This window comes from Varroa destructor, unplaced genomic scaffold (genome assembly GCF_002443255.2).
Source record: "Varroa destructor unplaced genomic scaffold, Vdes_3.0 BEIS01000003.1, whole genome shotgun sequence".
NCBI classification, from domain to species: Eukaryota; Metazoa; Arthropoda; class Arachnida; order Mesostigmata; family Varroidae; genus Varroa; species Varroa destructor.
This window is the reverse complement of record NW_019211456.1, coordinates 10,100,635-10,127,795: the sequence shown is the minus strand read 5'-3', so window position 1 is coordinate 10,127,795 and position 27,161 is coordinate 10,100,635. Positions and strand designations below refer to the sequence as shown.

Genomic DNA, 27,161 nt, shown 5'->3' with positions numbered 1-27,161 from the left:
GTATGTATATATATATATATTAAAAAAAGCCAACTATAATAACTATTAAGAAACTACGAGTACAAAGTTGTATCAATTTGTATTTTGAAACGCGATTTGCGTCCTTGGTAATCAAGCTGATGCATGCTTGGAAAATACAATAGGTTTTTACTAGACACAAAAATTCCTACACAAGAACAGCAAAATCCTATAATATCAGATGAATCTGAATAAGCTGATGAACGCTTATCTTATTAATCATTATCCGTAGTGGCTATAAGTAATCATCGTTTTAGAAACGGTGTTTGCGCAAGGCGAGGCAGGAACTTTGGACCTATTATTCGCAAGGCAGAGGCAGGATGAGCCCGTGATTAAGAGGGTATTTACGGTATCACTCGTGGCAATGTATTGCATTGTAATTAAATCGATCATATATTAGTTAGTGTTTTTTTCTAATTTTTTATTAACAGGTAGTCGTAAATCGGATACGATTTTTCACTTCCAATCAGCATCTGTAAATCGATGGAGATATCTTAAGGCTTTTAATAATTGGTCAGTCGATCGGTTCTGTCACTGTTCGTAGAACTTTGACGCTATCGCGTGCCACTGAGCGCATTTTTTGAACCTTTATGGTTGACATATTAAAATGACAAAAAAATTTCATCTTACAGACGTCTGAAAAGTAATGTCCGTAACCTTTTCCATAAGCTCTCGCCGAACTGAATTACGTAAGCTTCCATTTAAATCTTGATAAATTTAAAAATAATTATATAAAATGCCGAAGAAAAATTGGACATAATTAGCAGGCTCCGCGTTTCTTAACAACAGAATATCGACTACTCTCTTTGTGGTCCTATATCCACCGTAATAGCGAGGAATTCAATGTAAGAACGATCTGGTTGATTTTATGCTAATCATTCTTACCGTTGCCGGTGGACAGTCTCAACTAACGTCATTGCAAAGATAGGTATTTATAACGAAACGATCTTCCGCTTTTTACAAAGCAATGTCATGATTAAGGAAGCCATTGTTAATGATATCATAGACAGCTAGTTTTTCCAATATTATAAAAGAAACTCATTCCTTGATATCATCTTCGTATAGGAATTACTGGAGTAGAATCAGTTACAACTGGTTCTTGCGTTAAGGACGTCGCCGTTGGTAAGGAGGACGAACGCAGCGCCTTAGATTCCCCTGTAGAGGGATATCCCGGCGGAGATAAACAAGAGCCGGCCAGCGAACAGGAGATTGAGGCAAAGCTGCTCCTGTGCCTTCTTGATGTCGCCCTGGACCTGCCTCTTGATTCGCGCGCTATCGTGGCCGCTGTTACGCGTAGCCTTGACGATGTCAAGCATGTCCCTCAAGCAACCGTCGATAATTTTCTCAAGAAATTTGCTGCTCAAGCATTCATCTCAATCAAAGAAAGCAAAGGTAAGGGGATACGATGAAAAAAAAACTTTTTTTTTTTTATTACAAAGCCAGATGTTACATATCAAGGAAAATTACATATAAATAACGCAAGTTGATTCAGTACGCAACAGTGCAGTACTGCACTTGGTCATCCATATAGCTGAAGAGATAACTATACGCCTCGATAATAAGATTCTTTTAATTTTTTTAAATTATTTTTTTATTCTTATTAGGATCGGATGGTAAGGAATGTCTAAGTATAATTTCGGCTGAACACTCGAAACTACATGCATTCAGTCTGACGTTACGCGACCGTGATGACAGTGTCGAGCCGCCGGAAAAGAATCAGCGTCTTGCATCCCTTGTGGCAGACGACGATATTGGAAAGGCAAGTGTCCAGGACAGTGGGGGTAGTCCGGAAAACAACCCGACCAAGACCAGTGTTGGAACTGCAGCGCATCCTGCCTTGAGGTTCATAGGTTTGTGTGTGGTCTTGTTCTGCTCATACTTGGTACAATATTCTTTATATTTTCGCTATCTATGAAATCAAAACACTTCCCGGTAGTCATTGAGTCTTTCCCGAAGGATGGACGTGGAAAATACTGTATGTGCAGGCACTGTTTTGTACTGCGCACGACCTTTCTATGTGTCATTAGTTCCATAAACGTATAATATTTTTATTGAAGTTTAATTCAAACAGTTGATGTTATTGCGCCTACACAACAGGTAAAACAACCAAAGAAGCGGTTGCTGGAAAAACAGACGATCTCATTGAAAACCTGTTAAATCTTCCGTCAACAAGAGAAAAGGAAAGCAAAAAAGTAGGCGAAGAAATTCTGGACCTGCTAAGCAAACCGACTGCAAAAGAGCGATCGCTCGTTGAAAAATTTAAGTCACAGGGTGGCGCCTCGGTAAGCTCAAGTTGTGTCTATGTTTTTGTTGGCTTCAGTTCTTCTCATATCAAAACATAGAACTCAGGATAAAGTTGCTGGCGATCATTATCTGCCTCGATCTGTCCGTTACGTTATGAATCGAATAATGGATCAGGATTCCTGTGATTACAAGCATCACCAAAAGATGAATGTCTTTTAAATGGTACACCTCTTTCGTTTATCAAAGTGGCGTCTTCTTCATTCTTGTTCGGAATTACTATGATCTACATTTAGGTCATCATCTATTATTAGCATTATGCAGCATACAGCAGCATTATCCAGCAATAATTTTGGTAGATTGGAAGCAATGGTTACTCTTGCACGTTGGGTAGCACTGGTTGATAATAGCTAAAATCTGTTTGTCCGGAAGTTTTTAGGTATTAGGTAATTTAATCAATACTAATAGACTTTTCGAATAACAAAAACCTCCAGTGAAATAGCATAAGCTTTCGGCGAAGGTCAAGCGGATACTAAATTGACCATATTTAAACTGATAAATGGTGAGCAATTTACAGCTAGATATCTGCCATGAACGGCTACGGACCCAGGGTTTGTCAATATGGAATTTTGTTATTATTATTATTACCGGCATCATCGAATGAGCTTAAATGATTCCCTTATTGTCCATCATACGCAGCGACTTGGCTCCGGCTTTGACGTCGTTATAATTTATGAATCTGACAATCCAGTCGTACAGAAGATTTAAGAACAAATCAATCAGTTGCTAATAAAATTATTGTTAAAACGTGTCCTGGAACTGGACTGCAACGATTGTTGCCCCAAAAAATGCAAAGAATACCGATATAACATTAGTTGAATTACAGGTCCAAGAGTATTGTCCTCACGGAACAGCAGCAGAATGCCGTTTGCGGGCAAGCCAGTGCGGAAGTGCGGAGGTTTGTGGTCGACTTCATTTCAAAAAGATACTTCAAAAACACACGGATGAGACGCTCGGAGACTGTTCGTTCTTAAATACGTGCTTTCATATGGACACCTGCAAATATGTACACTATCAAGTAGATATCAGGTCCGTTTTCAAAACATCCCGTTGTCGTTCTACACTTTTTAGTATTCCCTTGTATGGGGCGTCATACACTTGCTATATCAACCTCCAACCATAATATGAATTATACTAGAAGCGTCAACGTCTGCATATTAATTATTACGCATTATGCATTAATAAGACTAACCTTAATCAAATCATTCAGCGACACCGAAAAGCTTTGATAAAACGACGGTCATTTTATTATATCATATGAACATATTTGTTGATTTCGCACATTTTCAGTTCTGTGAAGTGAAGTAGAAAATAATCATTGTGAGACATTTTCTGTTTATTCAATACTGGTTTCTAATAGTAGTTAATAATAACGTGCATCTTGAATATACGTGCAATAATGATATATTCATTGAAGCTGGCTATGGAATCCAGCGAAACAGTTTACACAATTTAGTCTTATTTATCGTTTGGACGTATCGTAAATTATCGTTTGGACTTAGTTTTTGAACGAAGACATTTCGCAAGAATTGGTACTCGTGCCACATATGTGTCTTTCAAGATTGTTAACGATATAGTTTCCACTATTTTACCTTACAAAAATAGCTTCGTGGTGAAGTACGTCAAAAACGCGTTATACGTGATATTTACTTATGTAGTACTGATCCCAGTTTAACGCTGAAACCTATATAATTTTTCAATTTCGAATTTGCAATTGTTGTACAAACAGCACACAGTATCTTGTGCAGGGTCCCGGATTCAATCGGGGCCCGAGATAGAATTAAAAATATAAATTGCAAAAATTCTATATGTCTTTGCATATTGTTATTACCGAGTAAGTCGAAGGGAGTTCATTGAAAATGCTATTGTTTCCTTCGCAAGTACATTGAACAACAGTGAATTTCTCAATTAGATCATGCAAATCACAAAAGTTTGATTTCGCGTACATGTTGTAGAATCCGCTGCGTTGCTATATCATTTCCAGATATAAAAGATATCCGCAGAATAATACTATCTTCGTGTTTGTTTTCGTCCGTCGTCACATTCTAGGTACAGCCCTGTGTAAGTTAGACTTAACCTTGAAAGTATTGCTCTATCGACTGAAGCGAACTGATGTGTGGCATTTTGTTAAAACTGAATTGGTTTTTGTGAAGTATATTTTTGCTCTCAATGAACTTCAAATTGCAATAAATGTTTATTACTTCTATCAGCTTCTTCAATAGTTGGGATACGAAGTGCAAATGGGTGAACGTAGCTGATTTCGCTTTGTTCCAATGTTTGGCCAGACTCTACCAGTGTATACGTGAATTACGTTTCTATACTAATGTTACATATTAGCTTAGTTGGGCACTACGTTTAGACTCTTTTCGTCATCAAGAGAACAATGTTATGGTCAACAATTGTTAAGTCTTTGGTAGCCGAACAACGGTTGAGCTGAGAAAACCTGATGTATAGGTTCCTTTTTCTTCCCGCTGTTGTTTCGTACATTGGTATCTTGTATATGATGGAGAAATCGCACGATTGAGAAATATGAAACTAAAAGTTTTTATTTCTGTTAATTTGTTTAAAATGCATTGTGGTTATTAATTTATTGTGGCAGCTAGTGGCACTTTAGAGAGCGCAATCGACTAATATGAAAGGTTCATTCAATAGAGATGTTTAGATTACGCGCACAAATCTTTGTTCTCTTTCACAGAATCGCTGTGAATGACTTTCTGTACAAGGTTTCGTTTCGCGCAAACTATAAATGTTCTTGATTACATTGGCCGGCAACGAAATTCCTAGTTTGTTCTATGTAAAATGAGATGTTAACTGAAGGTAATATACTTATTTTAAATCGATGGATCTACAGTGGTCATTCGGGCGGGTCAGGATCTGGCACCGTGGCAGCAAGTGGTGGTCCCGGAGGACGAATCTCGACTGGGTTAGCCGGAGAGTTGGAAAAGCCAGTGGCCATTCTGCAGCCACCACAATGGATACAATGCGATCTCCGATTCTTCGATATGAGAATATTGGGTACGTTGCAGTACACGACCCGATATTACACGGTGGTCAGCCAAAATGGCATCAGCTTTTTGAACAGTTTGCATTTGATTCAGATGTGCTAAATGCTGTGGTGCTTTTTGCCGAAACTCGAATCTGTACCAGCTCGGGAAATTTTATTTGAGAGAATATGTCGAATACATATTTACGTTTTTTTAATGCTGTCATCAAATTGTGAAAGACTGTTTTTTTTTGTTGGGGACCGATATTATATCGATTGATAGCTGGGGCTTTTACACCTAAACTGTGTTCGGTCTACTAGCTAATTACTGTGTATAATCTATTATTTATATATCAGAGATATTAGCTAATTACAGTTTACCATAATTATATAACGCATTTAGCTTTAATAATATGAGTACCGGTCACAGGTAACTACAATAATAATGTACAATTAGTCGAATATGTTAGAACTGCATTTAGACCAGACTTCCCTTTTCTGTTCTTTTGAAACAGGTAAATTTAGCGTAATAATGGCGGACCCTCCCTGGGATATACATATGGAACTTCCGTATGGAACTATGTCAGATGATGAAATGCGTCAGTTGAACATTCCGTGTCTGCAGGACGAGGGCCTAATTTTTCTTTGGGTAACCGGACGTGCTATGGAGCTTGGCAGAGAATGTCTCAAACTCTGGGGCTATGACCGATGTGATGAAATAATTTGGGTGAAAACGAATCAGTTGCAAAGGATCATACGCACAGGTATATAAATAACAAGATGCATTATTTGGACACTATTGTAGCATCTCGAATATGTAATGGTATAATAAAAATAAATAAATCAATAAATAGATAAAACATTACATACTCGACGGCAACTGTTTTTCATCGGTTATTTAAGGGCGAACGGGTCACTGGTTAAACCATGGAAAAGAACATTGTCTTGTCGGCATGAAGGGTGATCCAACACACATCAACCGCTGGCTCGACTGTGACGTTATCGTCGCAGAGGTTCGGGCTACATCGCATAAACCTGATGAAATTTACGGTATGATCTAGTATTTCATTTTCTTCTAGTACAAAATCAAATTAATTAACTCACAGTAAATTATTCTATGCTATGGACATCAGCAGAGTTAGTAATACACCATGTTTAGCCGCACTGTTTTATTTGGAATCCAATCGATTTTCTGTTGAGCATTAATCTGATATGTTACCTGTAGTGATGACCTGCCCTGATAAATTTATGTACGCAGAAATAAAGCCGTATATCTTATTTTTGCTTTCAGGTATCATCGAACGTCTGAGTCCCGGAACGCGCAAAATCGAATTGTTCGGTAGACCACATAACATCCAGCCGAATTGGATGACTCTAGGAAACCAGCTAGATGGCGTACGACTTAACGATCAGGATATTATCGAAGATTTCCGTCGAAGATATCCCGACGGAAACTGCATGCATAAACCTCCGCCATCACAAGGGCAAAGCACTACTTACTAAACGACACAACGTCAACGGCTAGCTCCACCTTCCTGAAGTGATTTGTAGATCTGCTAGCACGCTGTTTTCCTTTGTACCTTTTGATAATGTTTGTGACTGACAGTATCGTATTGCAAACATCTTATCTAGTTTCTTACTTAGCGAGAGAGGAATATTACGTTGAATGCGACTCGCCTATTTCACGAACGAAAAGACGGTGGTTTGTTTCCTTTATACCATTTCTGAGATTAATACGGAATTAGATATTGGTTCTCTCATACGCTTCGTGATTTACTGTGACAGATTATATTGTTAATTATCGTTCGCCTTAAAAGACAGTAAAATACGTTGACGAAGTGTCCACCAAACGGCTTGCCTTGAAAATTACAGTCGAGAAGTATGCGAATAGTAAGTTGTCCGTATTGTGTTGCTAACTTTAAGTTATGATAATCTTTGATTGTTTAGTACAAATTAATTAAATGTCTTGTAGTGAAATCTCAGAAAGGTGAATACTGTTCTGCGGTGCTACGTCTAAATACTTCTAAAACAGAGGAAGCGAAAAACAGCCTGAGCTGCTTGTGCTGTTAACGTATATAATTGGCAACTGCCCTATGTGAATGGTCGTAAATTTGAATGAAAGTATTATGTTAAAACAGAAAAGGAGCGAGAATTCATGTGTCTCGGTTAAAGCTGTATCGTTCACATGTGCAAACGGACTTCAAAACCGAACACTGAGACCTATTAAAAATATAATGAAGAATTAACAAAAAAAAGGAGTGGTCAACAAGTGTGATTACAAGAGCACACTGAACACAGCACTAGCTGGCTTAAACCATATTAAGACAGACAAAAAGTATCGACTGGTTTGTAGCAATGACCAAACGCACATCTCCTCGTAAAGACCCTATAAGTACCAAGTGTTTACTTGCACTGTATCGGATTCCGTTAGTATCTTAATTATTCTATATTTTAATGCTGATAATAAGTACGATATTGATTTATTTGTGGTTCTACTAACTGACCCACGGTGTCAATGCTGTCCGAGACCAGGTAGGCTTTATATCGCCACGTGATTATGAATGGAGACTTAGGTTAAGAGAAGAAGATACTTAACCGCATTACCTTGATGGTGTAAACGAAAAAAAAAACTTGATTTATGATAGATCACCATCTTGATTTCCTAAGTGTGTAATGCGACTGTTCTCATTAATGAAATTATCGCCGTTTAAGTCACGTGGCTTTAATTCCGTCTGGCAAAATGAAAAAACACTAAGATCTCTTACCATAAAAGTTGCTTTTCGTGTTCTTCGTCCGGTACTTAAGCCATTAGGCATTACTTTAAACGCCTGGCGTTTCCCAGCCGGAGAGTTTGGCGCAAGTAAAAACAAACTACAGCATTCCCTTTGTTTTAAGAATTACAAGTAGTAGACACTATCGTAGCTAGTGAGTACTGCAAGGAGTTTCATCGGCTATTTGCGAATGCATCTTCAGGCCTGGAAATGAACAGAACTCGTACAGACAAACTTGTCATCACCTCGTTAAAATGTAGGGTTTATAGGATAAAACAAAACTGAGCAGTGGAAAGAGATCCTTGTACGCAACAGCGCTATCGTGTACGAACAAGAATATCGTTTTCATCGTAATGCACTCTTGGTGTCGAAGGACACTGGTGTGTGTTTGTTTAAAGCAGAGATTTGTTAATAGCTGCTTGTGAAAATGACGTGGCGTGCATATTTTGCGTTTATGTTCAAGGCGACATAAGATGGTACTTTTGGGAACCAGATATGTGCTTGATGTGAAAAGGTATAGCCATAGCCAATTATTTATTATTGCATAGCTAAAAAAGTTATTCTTTGCATAAGTACATTTGATATTAATGTATAACTATATGTAAACATAATATGAAGATGTGACGCATTTCCACGTGACTTTTGACGTATAGGGAAAATCAATAAAAAGTACAATACACTACTTAATGATATATAATTTCTAAGCGCTCCTCTTTAATCGATCCCTGCATACCAGCACGATGACGCAGCTATCAGCGTTTTGTATCATCGCCGATTTCAGCATTTTTTTTTCTCTTTAAAGTTATTTTGAAAACTGTCAAAATGTTTTTTAACTCAGTTAAGTAAATAAAAAATCACCATTTACCAGAAGCTCAGTTTTAAACAAAATGGTTTTTATAGTTATTTTTCAAATTACTTTATTAAAACTGGTTGATTAACCAATTTTTCGGCGGCATTAGCGTCAGCGTCCTTTTCCACATTATAGACATTGTTGAGAGCTACACTGGTAAAAAAAAGCACCGAACTGGTAAACAATATTGTTAATAATCTTGTAAAAATCAAATACATCAAAAATCATTAACAAAACTCACATTTACAAGGCCCAACGTATTTGAAACTCGATATTGAAAGTGTACTGCTAAAGTCTATGAAGAAAAACTGTCTTTAACACTATCTGCTACCGCCGAGCCTTATGATATTTTAATTTGCATTCTCATCGATCTCCACTTCATTGCTTGTGTGACAGAATAGACTCTGCGCAATTTCATACGATAACTATGGTTGAATTAGAAATGCATTAGTCTGATAACTGATATGGCAATAGATCGTCTTCTGATTCTACTCGATAGAAATGTATAGTCAAATAAATGGTTATCAGGTTTTGTGAATTGTGCAGCTGGCCAGATAAATGAAAAGAGGTTCTGATTATTAAATTTTTGGCAGTATTATGATTGACTTTTTCTTTGTATAACAGTTAATTTATTTTTACGCGGCACAGATACCGCTTTACATAACGGTGACTAAGTTCAATTTTAATCAACGTTTGCAAGGAGGGAAAAGCGTCTTATGAATTCGTCATAATACGGCATATTAGCAGGTACAAATATATAAATATGTATATATATAGAAGCGCACAGAACATTACTCATAACTGATTATAAAGTGTGAAAAGTGATTTGAGGTATCGATGTTATCATGTTCTAAACCCTTAGGACATGATCAGCTATGACAAGCCTTAGATGAATTCTTAGTTCTTAAGTGTGAATGTTTAATTTTGATAAGATAACCAACAGAACAGCACCGACTAGATTCTGTTTTCCTCCACAGTAAGTATAATAATAAGGACACCAAATGCATGTTGAGCCGATTCTTTGATTCCCAGCAGTCGATGAAGCAACGACGGTGCAGGAATCAGGATGTCGCATAAGTTGGTTGCATAAGATGTGAATCAGATCACCTGCTTGTAAATTGTAAATATTATAGGAGCTTTTCATCTCTCAATTAAGGGAACGTTGTTTTATGGTAACTATATTGACATTTTGCTATTACAGAAAAGGGTCGTTGTATCCAAGTGGATGCCTGAGCGCCTAATAATTCTACGATGAGCGACATCAGTAGTAGAAGTAGTAATTTTACACATAAACCATAATTAAGGCCAGAGGTCTTCAGATCTTGAATTTTGCTTGAAGTTGCTGCCCTAGTTTGAAATCCTCCGCGCGCGCGCGTTACCTTGATCCTTCGCGCACTCCTTAGTTCTCCTATTCCCCAGCCAACCACAACTATGCCCTTGTGTCGTGGTGTCGCTAACGCCAGGGACAGCCCAACTAGTTAGGACGTGTTCCGCCAATTATCGAGCCAGCGGAAAGTTTTTTGTTGTAGTTTCTGTGCACACGCTGCGGCGAAGGGAAGGCCGATCGGTTAGTTTCCAGACACATAAACCCGTGTTAGTGCGTTTCGAGGATCTGGGTTGCTAGTTGAATAAACGGCGGGTTAGTGTCTGTTGTTCGGTCCTAGTGGTTGAGTTGTGCAAAACAATTCGATCAGACCTGTGGGGGTGCGTGTGAACCCATATTCGTTATGATCCCTGTTTGTGTTCTAGGTGTCTAGATATCTTAAGCGTGTACAGTGCTTATTTCTGTGCCTCCCGATTAACATAACGTAGTTTGGGATGTATCGTCTGTGCCTCACTCCGCTGCGGGTCACCCGTAGCGCGTTAACTTTTCGGGCAGTGACCCAGCATAAGGCTAACCAATACTTTAATTATAAGACGTTCACACCGGCCGTTGCGTCGTCGTCCGCATTGGTACATAGACGAGGAAAAGGAAACAGCAGGACGTACGTTTTCCCACAGTATCATCTATATTCGACGGCCATACCACAAGGTTCACGGTCCACTCAACTGCCCCCTCTGCCACCTACGCCGCCGAACAATAGAGAATCGAAGGAAGAAGTGGCAAATCCTTCTTCTAAAGTTGAGACAACTGTAAAAGCCCTCATCAAGGAAGAAGTTGACAAGAAGACAAATCAGCCTACGGCGAGCGCTTTTGTTCAGCCTGAAGGTTTGCAAGAAGGGGTCATTCCACCACGGTCACTAATGAAACGAATTATCGACGAACTTATACATTACTATCACGGGTTTCGGTTGTTATTCATCGACATTCGAGTATGCAGTCGACTTCTGTATCGGATACTTAATGGCCAGGACTTAACACGGCGTGAGCATAAACAATTGGTTCGAACAACATCTGACCTGTTTCGACTTTTGCCATTCTCAGTGTTTATCATCGTACCTTTTATGGAGCTGTTGCTACCGGTGGCACTGAAACTCTTTCCAAACATGCTCCCATCGACGTTCCAATCAGCCAAGGACGAGTCGGCGAAGATCAAGACGCAACTGAAGATGAAGTTAGAGATGGCCAAGTTTCTACAAACAGCCTTAGATGAGATGGCTGTTAAAAAAAAGGGTGAAACTCACTCTCATGCGGCAAAGGAGTTTGCTATGTTCTGTGAGAAGATCCGAGAATCTGGCAATTTCGCTAGCAGTGAAGAAATCCTAAAGTTTTCAAAACTGTTCGAAGACGAGATTACACTAGACACACTGAACAGGCAACAGCTAGTTGCACTCTGCAGATTACTTGATATACCCACATTAGGTTGGTCTGATTAGCTAGCCACTTGAACTTCTAAAGATTTAGTTAATTTGTTAGGTATATGCCGAATCAACGTGCGACTCCAAAGGCATGAAATTAGCCACCAGTCTATTCAATGCGCACAATTTACTTAAACGCCATCCGATTACAGCACCTGTTTCCAAACAGTAATTTCTTAAAGAAGCGGATCCGATCCAAAGAATCCGCAGGGAGCTTGTGAAGTTTACAACCCTAAGTTTGGTGCCATCGGTATTGACCTACCGCGCAGGCGTTTTTTCCGCTTTGCTTTGTGAGAGCCTATCTTAAACGTGAATTGGTTCAGTCTTTCTAATTGCGTAAGATCGTGTGATGTACTCTTTCGAACACTTAAAGCATACTTATCAAGAAAGAAAATGACATTTTTAGTTCTAAGTTTCATATAAGTCTTGGGTTTAAATCTAAATTGAGTTTGAACTACTGTGATTTTTTTATTTAAGGTAATAATGTGCACGTAGGAAGCTTTGCATTTTATATTCGAAAGTCAAAAAAAAAAATAGTCATCGAATGAGTAACTTAGCCATTAGCGTGAATTCTGCGCAGAGTGTCCGATTTGATTATACCGTATGCATTGTTCCCTCTCTTGTGAATCCCATATGGAAAGAGTTCAAAATCCAGGTGTAGACATGACCTGTAATCTTGCTGATTTCAATACCTGTCGATTCGATAACATTCCGTTGGAATCACACGCGAAATCTGATACTTTAGCTTAGAATTAATGCAGATGCATTGAATTTTGCCTAGCAAGCGGCAAGATGAGTTTCTGAATAAATACTAATCAGTTTAAATAAGGATGTTCCGAACTTACTCCCAATTTTAAAAGTATTGCCTGAAGAAAAATAGTTGTTACCAGTTGGCTAACATCTGCAGTAACAATAACAATACAATATCATTACTAGCTATTGTATTTTGCTATACCAACAACGTTTATGGCATCTTTGCAATTAGACAACACTATCTTGAGTTGATTAGAACATGCGATGCGTTTCCGTTGTTTCACATCGCTACTAGTTGTATTGTCTCTGTACTGCTCGCGCCTTCCAATCGCAAGAGCACATGTGCCGATTGGTGTCATTTTGGCCCTCACTGCTTTCCTCGCGCCAAGCGGCTCCGGTGGCTGTCTTATACCGTATGACAACACATTGTCATTTTAGTAGATCCTTGTATAATTATGGCTTGGCCGTTCTTTCTAACCCGTCTGGGAATCTAAGGGGGAGCGCACGCGTACGTAGGCAAATGTGATATGTGTTGCAGTCGTCGCCGCTGTGGCTGCTTCCCAAAATAGAATCGACTACTGCAATAAACCGCTGATCGTATTGGCTTGTAGCTTTACTAACAGGTCACCATTAGTTCTTTCGCCTTGTGTCAGCAAGAAGAGTAGCTGACGCCCGCTTGTTAAAGCGAGAGCAGCAGCAACCATTGCGCGAAGGTAATGTTCTCCTGCTACACTCTTGCAGGCTTCGCTGTATTGTGTCTGTTAGTATAGCTTATAAAAGCACGTATCGACTCTAAAAGCCCACACCGGTATGGTGGCGCGTAACGTCCCTATGGTGGACCACATGGCTTGAAAAGGTCATGTGCCTTTTATTGGCTAACGAATGGATGTAACGTCATACACTGAGATTAAATCAGGCCACATTATGGGTGAAGAAGTGTAGATGTGGGCTGGGCATGCACGAGCGTGTGCTGGGCATTGCACAGTAGTGAACTATTCGGAGTAATAATCTTGTCGATGATTTAATTAACAGCTATTCAACAAGAGGGGAATGCAAGGGGCCAAAGGTTAGGCCGCATGATACTATTATTATCGTGTGTATCGTCCTTACCGCGCGTTATAGGTAAAATTTACTTGACAGCTTTCAACGGGCATAGCGATTTCAGCTTGAAGCTCAGTTTCTGATAAGGACATGTCAAATTTAAGTGATTTTAGTTGACGCAGAATAAGAGGTACTGCATTGATATTTTTTTGTTTTTCTTATTCACAAATGATAAAACCGTTTAAGCCAATTTAAATTAGTGTTTCTGGATTTGCAGGAACCACACAGGTGCTTCGATTCCAATTACGGATGCGACTAAAAAACCTGAAAAATGATGACGCCCTTATAAAGAAAGAAGGCTTGGATGCATTGACAGTTCAAGAGTTGCAACAGGCATGCCGTGCTAGAGGTATGCGTTCTCTAGGGGTGCCCGAGGAAAAGCTGCGATACCAACTTAACCAGTGGCTTGATTTAAGTTTAAGGGAATCCATTCCCCCATCTATGTTACTTCTTTCGCGGGCGATGCTATTGCCAGAAAATGTCAATCCCACAGAGCAGCTTAGGGAAACTATTTCTCATCTACCAAAAGAAGCGATTACAGGAGCGAAGTATAAGATTGGTGAGGTTGAAGGCAAAGTCGATAACCGTACAAAATTAGAGATCATCAAACAAGAGGAGCTCGCCATTAAAGAAGAACAACGCGAAGAGAAACGGGCTCAGATGGAGGAGAAGGTCAAGGAGACAGAAGCTAGAAAGCGGCTCGAAAAAGAGATAGAAGATATCGCTGCAGAGATTTTAGTTGCGAAAGAAGAGCGTCTTATTGACAAAGCTAAAGTAATTGCGCCCACCGAGGAGGAGCAGAAATTGTCGAAACAAGATCTCGATGAGCTGGAAGGAGCCCTCGAAAATATCGCTGCCGAAAAGAACCGGCTGCTTATTGAGAAGGAAGAGATCGAGGAATTAAAGAAGGAAGTCCAGGAGTACGAAGAGGATGTACAGGAACTCGTACAAGTTACAAAGGGCACAGGTGAGCTACAGGAGGCTAAGGGTGCTCACCGACTGTATAAAAAGGTTAACTCGATGATCAAGAGTCTCGATACTATTATCGAGAAGTTAAATGATGAAAAGAAGGAGCTTAAGGAACAAGAAACTATTATCAAAGATCAGGCGACGGCTGAGTCTGTGCGAGACGACATCATTGGTACGTGATTTTGAATAAGCATCTTAACATAATTTGCAAGACTACACAGCCCTTATGCGTCATATATTTATTAAGTTTTTTTTCGGACATTAGTTATACCGTGTTGATATATCGTGTTCAACATCAAAACTAATTTACGCTTCGCGTTAAATGTAATGTCCTGCAGGTATCAACGAATTAATGCTTTCGATGCGCAGACTTCAGAAGACCTCCGATGACACTCGAATCCAGATGATTCAGGAGATCCTTAACACAATCGATTCTGACCACGATGGGAAGATCGAGATTGACATCGTGCTCAAGGTCATTGACGCCGTAGGCCGTGAAAATGTCAAGGTCCGTTCAATATATCCAAGTAGCTCATATAGACTAGTCGAGACAACAAGCTTGATTATGGAGCTTGAGTCACGTTACTAACGGATTTTAATAATTAGTTACACTATCACAACACAAGCAGATTTACTTTTTAGTATGTTTTTTTTTAACTTGATGGAGAAGCATGTGGGTGACTTCTTCATCACACTGGTTTGAAAACGTAAGACTTTTATGTTAACAAATAATGTCTGCCAATGTGTATTCTCTCCGCAGGTTTCACCAAAGCATATGAAAGAAATTATTGAACTGATGCTACGAGAAGAAGCAATTAAGAAACGTGAAAAGGAGGAGAAGGAACTTGAACAGGTGACAGCAAAAGTCAGTACTGATAACGGTAACGATGCCTGCAAGCCTACAACTTCAACATCAGAGGGCGGAACTCGTGCACCGCCCTCGTAGCCTAAGCAATTTTGGGAGAGGGGATCAAGAGCGAATTTAGGACTTCTAGAGATTAATTAATCCTAAATCGGGGTGTTATGTAACTACGTTACTATGAAAGTTATGTACAAGCGCATGTTCAAACTTTGCAAATGTTACTTTAGCGTGATTAAGTAGACTGAGTAAAATACAACTCCTGTGTCGATACTAATCTGCGACAAGATGCTGAAACCCAAGAGACCCTTTAGTGGTTAAGGGCTGACGAATCGACGTGAAACACTTAGGTAGTACTTTGTCCAAAAATGTAGCACATCTTACATAGAAGGACCATAACTATTATATATATAGTACTTTAAGAAAAAGATTTCATTTTCTATACGGTGTTTCAGATAAAAGATTTATCGACCTTCACTAGCGCATTATGTTATGTGTGACATTTAAAAGAAAAGACAATATATAAGTACAACTGCACAATGCAAATGTCGCTATTGAAACAGCTACTTACTGGACAAATAGGGTGTTTCAGTAAAACTTTAATTAGTGCATAAGAAGCAAAAAACACGTATCACGGACACATCCTTCGCGCGCAAACATACACAGGCACACAAACCATGAAGCTTTCCTGTTGAAAGCTGAGTATTGCTGAACGATCGTTAACAATCAATTATCTATGTAAAAATTGTCTGCCTGCTTCTTAACAATGGGCTGCAATGTAAAGAGTACAGCTTCGCCATTATCGTTTGAAATGGAGCTTTTAAAGCTGACTATCATAGCGTAGTGAGCGTCTAAAAAATACAGCAGAACGGGGTTATTTAGGGGTTAACATAGTGAGAATAGAGTAACAGACAGTGAAGTAAAGATGAAACCGGTGTCTTTCGGTGTAATTAAAACATATGCACAAAAACTGTAGATTAGGAAGATACCAACCAAGGGTTATTCCTGACTCCCAGTGTACTTATTGGTATACTCACTGACTGTTAAACCGTAGTGTGTCTGCTGGTTTAACTATTTGTGTAAGAAAGTAAGGCGGCAGTGGCATTGTCTGTAATAGGATAGAAACATATTCGGCGAGTCGATGGCTAGTTATAACCTGTTATTTGATTGATCCATTTTGGGAACATTGCAATCTTTTATTTACGACTATGCTATTTTCGGTTAATTTTTTAATAAACTATTTTTATTATATAGAATAAGAACAAAAAAAACGCAAGACACGTAACCAATCGTACTGTAAGAACATATACAAGAGAAGATAATGTAAGTGCACGAAGTCTTGGTTAGAAGGTAATACGCAAAAGAAGTGAAAACGATCTGTATGTCAGCAGTGGCTCTACTTTCGGTATTCATAAAAACATAATATACGTGTATAACAGTCCATATATACATTATACATACATATATATATATATATATATATATATATATATATATACATATATATATATATATATATATATAGCGAAAAACAAAAACAAAACAGCTAAGAAGAAATATATATTTACTTTGCGGTTAAAAAATGTTAGCAGTTTTTTTTTATATATTACATATATAAACAAGAAACGTAACTAGCTTTCGTGTTTTTTAAGAGAAAGATGGATGTAAGCAAAGGTGGTTTATCCAAATGGCATAACGATGTAAACTGGGATGCGTAAAATGGATACACATCGCTGTTAATATTTTTTTTGCTCTGTTGGTTGATCTGCTAATACTAGAAAGAGTAAGAAATAACAAAATATATTGCCCATAAATTACACGTCTTTTCCATCGGATTTCCTTACATTAGTTAATTCCTTTTTCGAGCATAGAAGTACAAATTTTCAATTACATTTCAGGTGTCGTATTTCGTTCCGTTTGAGAACTGAAACTTATTCAAATACAGCTTAGTTAAAACTAACGAATCAGTTGACATAGTTGCTTTATAAAAAAATAAAGGAAGCAGCTATGCACGGTGATATTTATAGCAAAGTTATCTAATTTTAAAGACCTTTTGTAATCTTTCGCGTAGAGTTTTTGTTTAAAAAAAAAACCTAGTGGAAGTTAAGTACTTTTCCATCTATAACACCTCCTTATGACGAGCGTAACACATAGCCAAGACGCTTGTGCATCGGTGTGGTATCAGTCGTACTATAGAATCTTCTCAAGCGCGCTCACAAGTGTCCGCTCAGGCATTTAAATTGATAGCACTAATAATGCCTTTAAAACAGGCCGCTTTACTTATATAGAGCTTGCAGCTAACGCATTTTCGTGAAATTCGAACAATATCCTTTCTTTAATGCATGCAAGTCGAGGAAGCTGTCAGCTTTCGCGTGTGCCATATCATTCACATACATTCCTAGTTTTGTAAAGGCCATATGCAACAAACGTTTATTTTCGTAAGAGGTCTCTTCAGCTATCTCCTGTTATGCTTTATTTAACCAAACAGCGAATTTAGTCCTTTCGACTGTCAGTACTGCTTATTTATTATTATTATATATCCCTTAGAGCACTCTTCTTCTCATACAAAAGTACCTATTTTGTAAGAATGAACAAAGAATAAATTACAGCTCATACAGTTCAACAATAGAATAGATTTACTTTGCAAATTTGGTATACAATTCACGCAGGCCGAGTATGCCTAACGACTTAAGAACGACTCAGCAAACTTCACAAGCCATTATTATCTCTAGGATCGTCGTATCTAAAGATACACTTGAAATTCATTTTTTCAGTGGGAATACAATATTGGATTATCGTGTGTAAAAATAGAAACGCTCTTCATTAAAATCGTTGTTCAGAAAACCATTTTACCATAATGAAAGTTGCATCCAATACAGGTTGCAATTCAATAAAACTCTACAAATGTATTTGCCAAATATTCCATTCACGTATGTTTTCACTGAAATCCCGTTGTTTTGTACGTGTGCTTGTTTTTCTAGTTACTAGTCACATGAACATCACAATAGATTTTATTGTCCTATAATCTAGAACGTGTAATTACTGTCTATAATGAACGGTTGCAATTTACGAAAAAAAATTCCGACGTGATTCCGTAGGGCACATTAAACACTAAATTATTTTCTTCCTGTCCGAGTGCAATAATTCATAGCCGTTGTTATGACTAAGTCATTGTATCGTAAATTTTTGTGATTTATTCTACTCACCACATGCATAGCAAAATACTCAATAAAAGAAATATTTTCAAATGAGACTCGTTTGTGTCTATGCGCATGTGTGTACATATGTGTAAAATGTAATGACGATAAGTGATAGCATTAGCATCTAGTGCGGCTTTAAATGCTGTGTAGAATTATTCCGACGGTGCTGATTGAGGCCCATTATTTCCTCCGCCGCCGATGGGATAAATAGCGCTAACATCCGGTGAATCTACCGCCATCAAGTCTAAAGGCGAGGCGCCCTCAGGTAAATAATTCGAAACCATTTCTCCGACAGTTCGTTGTGACATCCCGGAGAGGCGCTCCGGCGTATCTAGATCAACGCAATGCGTCATTGTTAATGAAGCACCGTCCGTCGATTGCTTGTGTTTAGGTGACGATGTCGTAAGGTTGGATGAGCGACGTGATCTATTTTCCATACCGCGCACCTGAGCAGAAAAATGAATTGACATGAAAAACAACACCACCAGATATTCGTATTCAATTTATTGAATAAGGCAAATGTATCCGGACAAGCACACGACCCCTGCGGTAATTACTTCACGTGGCACGGACAAATTCCAATTGGCGGCCTCTTTTTTTATCTAATTAAGTTATGACATATGTGTCCTTATATCCCTTATATGGAAACGTATTTTTGTAAAATCATGTTTTGAATTGTTCCACCAACTATGTCACTTGCATTTGTCATCTGAAGAATATCCCTCTTTAGTGAAATGATTCTTTCTCTCGAATGTATTTTTTTTGTACTTCGTTGCAAAATTTCAGCATTAGTGGCTCTCACACAAAAAAAACTACATTTTTGGCGGAAACAGTAGCATCTTAACGTGAACAGGAAAAACATAATTTAGTGATATGTACATTATCTAGTAACAAATAAAACATTTAACGGCGCAGTCTACAAACCTGCATAATTTTCGTGTCAATGGGCCGCGCATTTTCTTTATCTCTACCGTCTTCTACACCATCAGGTTGTGGTTTATCCTGCTCTTTTTGAGGCTCAGCTTGAATTGCTCTTACTTGCGCTAGCTTCTGGAGAACGAAGGTTATTCGACCATCTTGAATAACCGGCAGTAACTCTTGGAGCATGTTGTTCATTGCTTTAATAAGTTAAACAGAAGAGTGATTATCGCTAAAGGTTATCTAAGACGTAACGTACCGTATAAAAAGCATCCGCAACTGTGAAGGAATAGTAGTAAACTGGTCATACATACAGTTTTTTTGTTCCTGCGACGCCGGAGGCACGCTTATACCTCGAGCTTTGGCAAATTCAAGGTACTTGAAAACGGCCGCGCGTACATTACAACCTTCCGCATTCACTGACTGGCGAAGGAAAGCCACGGGATCACGCGGATCAGTGTCGGCAGTTTTAGGAGGTACCATATAGGTCTGATTTACATCAATTGCTGTTTTTATAAGATTGGTTTGTCTGTAATATTCAAATATGATTTTTTACAATGATAATAGCTGTGATGCAAAGGTATGATAGATTTGGAAAAGAAAATTTGCAATGCGGCGACTGCAGATCGAGATCTCAGTAGTCCCCCGATAGTGTGATATCGGCAGTTAACGAGTTCCGTATCCATATATAAGATTGTTTTGAGAAACTTAACAATCATTAATCTCAAATTTAAGGGTGACGCCATTTTATAGTGGTGCGACACATCGCGACACTTTGCTCAAAAAAATTTTCTTGTGCTCTTTGAATGTGAAACCGCGAATTCCGTTATCACTCAGGCCTATAGTAGTCAAGTTGCTAAGTTGAAAATCAAAAAAATTTGACATGACTCATCTTGGAGTTACAGTGGCTAGGATATCTCGCCTTATAAAGCTTTTATCTGGCAAAGGTTTTACTACTAAGATTACCTTAAGCCGTTCGACAAAATTTGGAAAGAAAGCTTTAAACTCATAAATGACGCTGAAAATTTTTTTCAAATGTGAATAGTTATGAGTTGAGGGTTATGGTAGAAGCCAATTTAATTCAAAATCTACGAGTGTCAACACTTGGGATTTGATGAATGTAAAACAGCAATGTTCGAGATGATCGACACAAATGTCATGTCCCTTTAACGACTAGTAAAAGTTATAGCCAAAAAGGAGGCGTGTAAGTGACCTTTTCTCATGTAAAGTCCTGTGTGCCACGCAAGCAATTATAAAACAATAGATAGTATACTGGTTTTACTCTAAATGCATCATAACAAAACACCCTTGAGTAAAATGTGGAATTATAATTATCAAAATACGACACTTCTTTAAGTCAGTCAAATAAGCTGATAAAAATAGATGGCTGCCGCATGACTTGAGCGAAAATAAACAGACATAGCTTCTCTTTGTGTTCACGATAAAACAGATTTATCTAAATCGAGGCGTGACTTAAACTAAAAAACATACTCTAAAATAATTACAGGCGGCCGCATCAGTGGGTGGATACAACTGAACCCGCGGAACATCACTCTAGATGTAATGTACAGCTGCAAAAATGTATGGCTTTTGTTTGATGGTATAATGCCAATGTTATTTGCCACAGCCTCATTCGTCTTGGCTTACGGGTAAAGTGTATTGTTTACAATTAAATGGGATAAAAACTCATGCTGAGCAGCCAAGGCTAAAGAATGAAGCGAAACCGTTCCTAGTGAACAACAATGCTCGACCTGACGCCACAAGAATCAGTGATAAAAATACAGGCGTTACAGTTGGAGGCTCTATGTCATCTATTATAGTTGTTAAACACTTCTGTTGAAATTTCAATAATTTCTTGGGAATGAAATGATTCAAATTTCAACATGCCATTGAAATTGCCCTTCAAGACTTACACTCCAGTACCTCAGACTTCTGCAGAAGCATTTACGAAAAAATTTTCTACCTATGCACTGTTTTTTGAATAGAATTAAAATACAAAAAAATCTAGCCTGAAACCGTTACCCAAGATTCATAGTAGGTAGCGAATTTTTTTTAGGCTAAGAAATATCAAAATTTCACGGGAGTCAGACCTACGAATATCATCGAGGTTGAACGTCTGATCAATCGGCCGCAGCACGACTGGCGGATCTATAGTCGACGTTTCTGACAACCCCTTCTTGTCATCTGCAATAATAGTCAAATCTTTCGTTTGAGTGGCTTTTTTCCGTTCTTCTCGAGACGGCTGAAACTTGAATTCCTACATTGAACAAAATCACAAACATCTTGCCTTTAGTAAGTGCTTTCTTTGTCTTGTTTTGACGTCACAAAAGCAACTCGTTAGAACCATACCAGGTCCATGTTAAACTTTGTGCAGGTCGTTTCTGGTTTTACGTTAATCGTATTAGAAAAATCTCTTTAAAAAAATTTAACAAACGTTTAATCAATTCGATTTGACAACATTCATAACCTTCTGCAATAGTTAAGAAGTACACGATTGCTTTATCATCACAGAACATGATATTAAACTCGATAGGTAATTTAGAGAGGAATGGAGGGTTACGCTGAGTGCGCCTGTTATATTGTTGTACTAGACCGGAGTTGCACTATGAAAAGGACTAAGCTTCTGATTAGATGCACATCATTATCTGCTTGTAATCTGTAAAATAATTTAGAGCAAATTAAAAGTACAAACCGTTGGAACTGTAACTGCTTTAAATTTCGTGGTTGGCGCGACCACCTTGGGACGTTTCTTTTTTTCAACTTTAACTACCGGCTGCTTCACTGTCACTGAAACATTTACCTACGAACGGTATAAGAGAACAATATGAACAGCACATAAAGGGTAGGTTAGTGCGTTACTTAAGTGGTAAGGAAATTGTCTGGAGAACGAACCCATTATTCTGTATAGGCTACCCGGGTAGGACAAACCTTGTTACCGTTAAAGGCCGAAAAGGACAAGTGTAGTGTTTGCTTCTGTTTATAAGAAATATATATGGTACTCTACACAGAACCAATTATGGAACTGGCCTCGTTAACTCCCGCCGCGTGATCCCTACACCTAGCACGTAGTTCTCTATAGCTTACCTTCAGGTGCCGCTCCAGTTTTTGAAGGCTAAGAGGCATCTGTTGAGCATCTACCTTTTATGTAGAATTTTGATATGTGATGCTGAGACAAAAACTTTAGCAAAATGCGAATAAGATTTTAGTATGGATTTGTAAGGAAATACTAAAGCGCTCATAATTGTTGATGAGTATTTTGGAAATGATTTTGAATCAGTATAACGGCCCTCATCACTTCGTACGATCAATAAAAATAATCCATTTAAATTCTTTCAGTAATGTACTTGCTTAACCAATGTACCTGTCCGCCACGATAAAATTTTATGTCAGGCGCGAAGACTTTTACGGTAGCGCGAAACGATTCCTTCGGGTCCACAGCTGTCACCTCAAAAATCTAAAAAACAAAACGTAAATACGATATAACTTAACAATTGAATTCGGGTATCGATGCCATTTTTAGTGAAGGCTGCCCGGACAAGATTCGTGTATCTACTGATTGCCATTTAGTGTACCAACAAACTACGATTATGTGATGTTATCTCCGCTGATGAATATTTCCGCTATTATATTATATATAATATATATAACAAACACTGCAAGGAGCATAGATGCAACTCAATGTTCGATTTTCAAGTGCTCAATTCCATATATCGAAGTAGCCCCACTATTTATTTGATTTATCGGAAAATACCGTTATCTAACTCTGGTAGACGCGTGTGTTGAGATAAGAAATGCTGTTCTATCATGCAGTCATTTAGTAATTAAAGCATTTAAGGTAATAGCCAAAAACATCCATTTATTGAGGTAATTTAAGAACTTCTGCTAATTACCTGATTAGACACCATAACATACGTACGAACAAACCGTTAACGTTTTGTCCGTGGCCACTGATAGGTACACTTAAAATACGAATAGTCAAATAACTATTTATTAGCCTGTAATGATAGATGTAGACCGAAGCATAGCAACGCTCACAAGGATCATATAGTTCATCGATCAAGTACTAAGATATTTAGCGCACCAAGGTAAATTTTAAGTCGAATCGTTTGCGCTCCGCAAATCGGTCGTTATGCCTCACCCATGTCTCCAGAATAAAGGCCTGGGCTTATCACAGAGGTATAAAGTCACAATCATCCGAAACCAAGCTAAGTAGAGATCCTATTCCCATTAGACCTGCTGCAAGTAGAAACGCCAAACCGAACCCGGCGAAGCCCCCTCTCAGCTTGCGGCTTCCTTGGAGTCGTTTTGTGAACCGATACGAATCACGGCTTCGAGGCCTGGTTCTGCTTCGCATGTTCCTGCTCATCCTGTGCTTTTTTACTGCTGATCTCTGAGCAAGAAAGCAGATACGTGTGTTACAGATCCTCGTCTGATAAATGACCCGCTACGTGGTAGAGCTGTCAGTACTACATACCAATATTAAAATGCAGTAGACACCAGCAACGATTCGTTTTTATCCGATATAGATCAGCAATAGTTGACCCAGACCTGTCTTGGCTCTCGGACTTCGTTGGCATTTCTTCAGCAAGTAGATCTCCAGCACGAATCTATTTATTTGAGATTTCAACCCAACATTCAAGTCATCTTCATGTAGGTTTACCGTGCACCGGCTAATGAAACTTAAGCAACAAAATGTCGCTGAATAACGGGTAGTCGTTACATCGGCCTGTGAAGGTCAGTTCTGTCAATGAAAAAGGTACTTTTCTGCCAAATTGCAATTTGGCATTACGATGAAGACGCACGCCGGTTCCAGATTCGTACAAAGGATTCTTCTGAACAAAATCTAGATACGAAAGCTGTTTTATGTAAATACAATTAACATGTTGCGACCTTATTTAGTTAAAAAAGGCTATAGTATTCAATTATTTCTTATTATTATTGTTACAATTTACGAATATCTCACCAATCTTAGATGTAAGGTAGGTTTAGCGTTATATTAAAGTATGTACAATGTTTTTAGGAATGTTAGAAGTAAATTTGGCTTACCTCTATAGATTGCGGACTTATAACCAGAGTCTCAGGCCGGATGGTTAATGGTTTTCCCGGTGGAATCTCGAAATAAATTCTACTTGAAATGTTGTCTATATTTTGTATAGTTAGTAAAGTGGTTCGGCATATTCCTGAGATGGAAGTGTACAGTTGGCCACAGGCGGCAGCGGTCCGCCAGTACACACGACGTGGCGTACAAGGCGTAACGAAAGTAATAAAAAAAAATCCAATACTGTTAATGTACGGTTTCTTTTTCTAACTGTAGAATGTATAAGTGGTGTACCTTAAGCTATTTACCGATCCCATTTGATTACCTGGGCATGCGCAATCCATTCTTTATGGCACATCTTTTACTTGTTTATGTCATTTAAAATGTAACATGGAAATATTCACTTAGAATGGAAAATAATTACACAATGGCTGGTTGAAGGAAAGGCGACGCATTGATGAAAGTGGTTGGTACAGAGCATTGAATATTGTTACACTGCAATTGATGAAAAACATTATCGCGCGATCCAAATAACTACTAGAAAAGCTGCTTGAAATATAGTTGTAAACCCTGCCATTTTATTCTTGTCAATGTAGTATTTTACCTGGCTGCGCCAGTGTCATTTGGAGCGACGGTGCTTTTGAAAACGGTTTGAGTAGAAGAAATTCGGAAGGAGGCGGACAAGATTCTTTCTTCTGAGGCGGCGAAAATACCATCGCATACGATGGAGCCGGCGATGTTGATGATGCCATTGTTTAATATGCTTTTCCTGCGCAGTTTATAGAGCTATCCTTCTACCACAAGGAGTCTGTAGATCCAACAAAAAAAATCGAAAATTGGCGGTTACTATTGTCAGGTAAGCTAACCATATACTCAGCTATATTAGGATTTACACATTAATATTAACACAAGTATGCGTACGTTTGTACCAGTGCATTGAAAATGACTATTTAAGGAACACGAAATGAAGCATATTAGGTATGTCAGAAATAATTATTTATTTGAACTAAACTTAATATTACAGAATTCCTGGGAAACAACGCGATAAGCCAAATATAAGCTCAATCTAAAACGAAAAGAGTGCATAATATATAAATTTTCTTTTTTTAAAGCGAGTACTGTTGCTTTCCGTATTACGTAATTAGAGCCACTTAAAACTGACTAAGGACAACTAACAATGACTTTCCGTTAAAATTTATCTTTAGGGACAACGTTTCTCTACTTCAACACGTATTTTTAACATTGACAACATCTACTTGAGTTACACCAGGCAGTTTTCAAGTTACTCGAAAGTGGTATTCACTACGTATGACAAATCCAGTTAAATTCATAATAAGTGAAAATTTTTGAATGTTCTTTTTGCTTCCGCAAATGTCAAACAGTGAAGTCGACAAAATCTGGCAACATATCGAAGCTGATGTCAGCAGTCGTTATTGAACAGCCAAGGAATGCAGAATACACCGGAGCTTAGTTTTACCAACATTGAAAAAAATTTATTAGTGAATTAATTAGTTTTTTTTTTATTCAGAAACACATACATTTGGATTATGAGCGCCCGACACTTTCCTCTGCAAAATTGACACTTAACTAAGTACTTCGGCAATAAAACGATGCAGGATATTTACTGTGGTGTTTGAACATTTTAACTAATTTTGTCACTTAACGTTATTTTATCAGGTTGCATTAGGCTACATTTAACTTACATTAAACAATTAATCAATTACTAAGAATATCTTATTAGCACTAATGGGTTTCGTAAGTCCCGTCTGTGGTGAGCACCGTCTTATCATTCAACATTCAAGATTTTTTCTTTGCATCCAAACGTTCACGATCTTTGTACACAGAGGACATACAACGTCGATTTGAATTTGAATGGCGAAACTCAGTAGATCTCTCGAACAATAAAATTCGTCTGCGCAGTCGCGGGAGAATTTGAAAAATACTACAAATATCGATCTTTTGTTTCTTTCCACCGAGCCACAATTGTGGACTTTACATTTAAGTTCATTTACCGTGGTTTTTAAAGTGATCTTCGTCGAGGATAACTACGACATATAATTAACAAGACTCTTATAGAACTATTACCCAATTCAAATAGGTAGTATAGCAAGTGATAGCAGAAGAATATACCTTTTATAAGCGGGTTAGTTTGTTTGTTTTTGTTTTTCCAGCACTACTCTTATGACCTTGTCCGCTGCGTTAAGCTGCTACTTTTGCTGAGACCCTTGGACAGCAAGGACACGCTCCTGACAAGTAAGATATTTTATTCTTCTATTAGTAGTATGTATCGCTTTCTCTACACAATATCATTATCAAACATTTTTTTAAATATAAGAGAGGTGATTCTGAAGCCTCAACGCCAATGGCTTGTCCATTCAAAATTCATTTGAAGCACTCATGGAGTAAGTCTTCGACTGATTGCATTCAAAACCTATGTCCCTTGCCGCGATTGATGCCCACCACTGGTACGCGATTACGTTGCCTGTGGTGGACAATATTTTAAAAAATAATAAGTTCAAAGTTGATTATAATATGATAAAGCATATATGACTGGACTCTTTTGTAAGAACCCACGTTGATGGGACATTGTTAATTCACGTA

At 38.3% G+C, this 27,161-nt stretch overlaps 3 protein-coding genes across 11 annotated transcripts in view; 2 read left to right on the top strand and 1 right to left on the bottom strand.

The window, feature by feature from the left end:
* The window catches only part of Mettl3 (methyltransferase like 3), a 12,475-nt gene extending 3,705 nt beyond the window's left edge, over positions 1-8,770 (top strand). For all 7 annotated transcript variants that reach the window (XM_022798298.2, XM_022798297.2, XM_022798303.2 and 4 more), the window contains exons 3-10: positions 1,084-1,410; positions 1,623-1,868; positions 2,116-2,300; positions 3,146-3,348; positions 5,171-5,334; positions 5,818-6,066; positions 6,206-6,352; positions 6,594-8,770. In XM_022798298.2, the coding sequence (XP_022654033.1) occupies positions 1,084-1,410; positions 1,623-1,868; positions 2,116-2,300; positions 3,146-3,348; positions 5,171-5,334; positions 5,818-6,066; positions 6,206-6,352; positions 6,594-6,805 (1,733 nt within the window). In that variant the 3' untranslated portion in view covers positions 6,806-8,770. The remainder of the gene's footprint in view (positions 1-1,083; positions 1,411-1,622; positions 1,869-2,115; positions 2,301-3,145; positions 3,349-5,170; positions 5,335-5,817; positions 6,067-6,205; positions 6,353-6,593) is intronic.
* A 1,648-nt stretch (positions 8,771-10,418) lies between these two features.
* LOC111247417 (mitochondrial proton/calcium exchanger protein-like) lies at positions 10,419-17,218 on the top strand. The gene is made up of 4 exons (XM_022798295.2): positions 10,419-11,726; positions 13,794-14,717; positions 14,884-15,053; positions 15,306-17,218. Exons 1-4 carry the CDS (start codon positions 10,742-10,744, stop codon positions 15,489-15,491), a joined length of 2,265 nt encoding a protein of 754 aa, XP_022654030.1. The 5' UTR covers positions 10,419-10,741; the 3' UTR covers positions 15,492-17,218.
* Positions 17,219-18,017: 799 nt separating this feature from the next.
* On the bottom strand, positions 18,018-26,445 carry LOC111247421 (uncharacterized). Of its 3 annotated transcripts, XM_086983826.1 has the most exons (10): positions 26,264-26,444; positions 26,099-26,128; positions 25,165-25,368; positions 24,569-24,702; positions 22,884-22,976; positions 22,215-22,322; positions 21,613-21,779; positions 19,837-20,051; positions 19,529-19,722; positions 18,018-19,050 (listed from the first exon to the last, which is right to left on the bottom strand). In XM_086983826.1, exons 3-10 carry the CDS (start codon positions 25,310-25,312, stop codon positions 18,757-18,759), a joined length of 1,353 nt encoding a protein of 450 aa, XP_086839952.1. In that variant the 5' UTR covers positions 25,313-25,368; positions 26,099-26,128; positions 26,264-26,444; the 3' UTR covers positions 18,018-18,756. The 3 variants fall into 3 exon arrangements, with proteins under 3 accessions (XP_086839952.1, XP_086839953.1, XP_022654040.1); XM_086983827.1 differs by lacking the exon at positions 26,099-26,128 and having other exon boundaries at positions 24,569-24,663; positions 26,264-26,445; XM_022798305.2 differs by lacking the exon at positions 26,099-26,128.
* Positions 26,446-27,161: the final 716 nt, after the last annotated feature.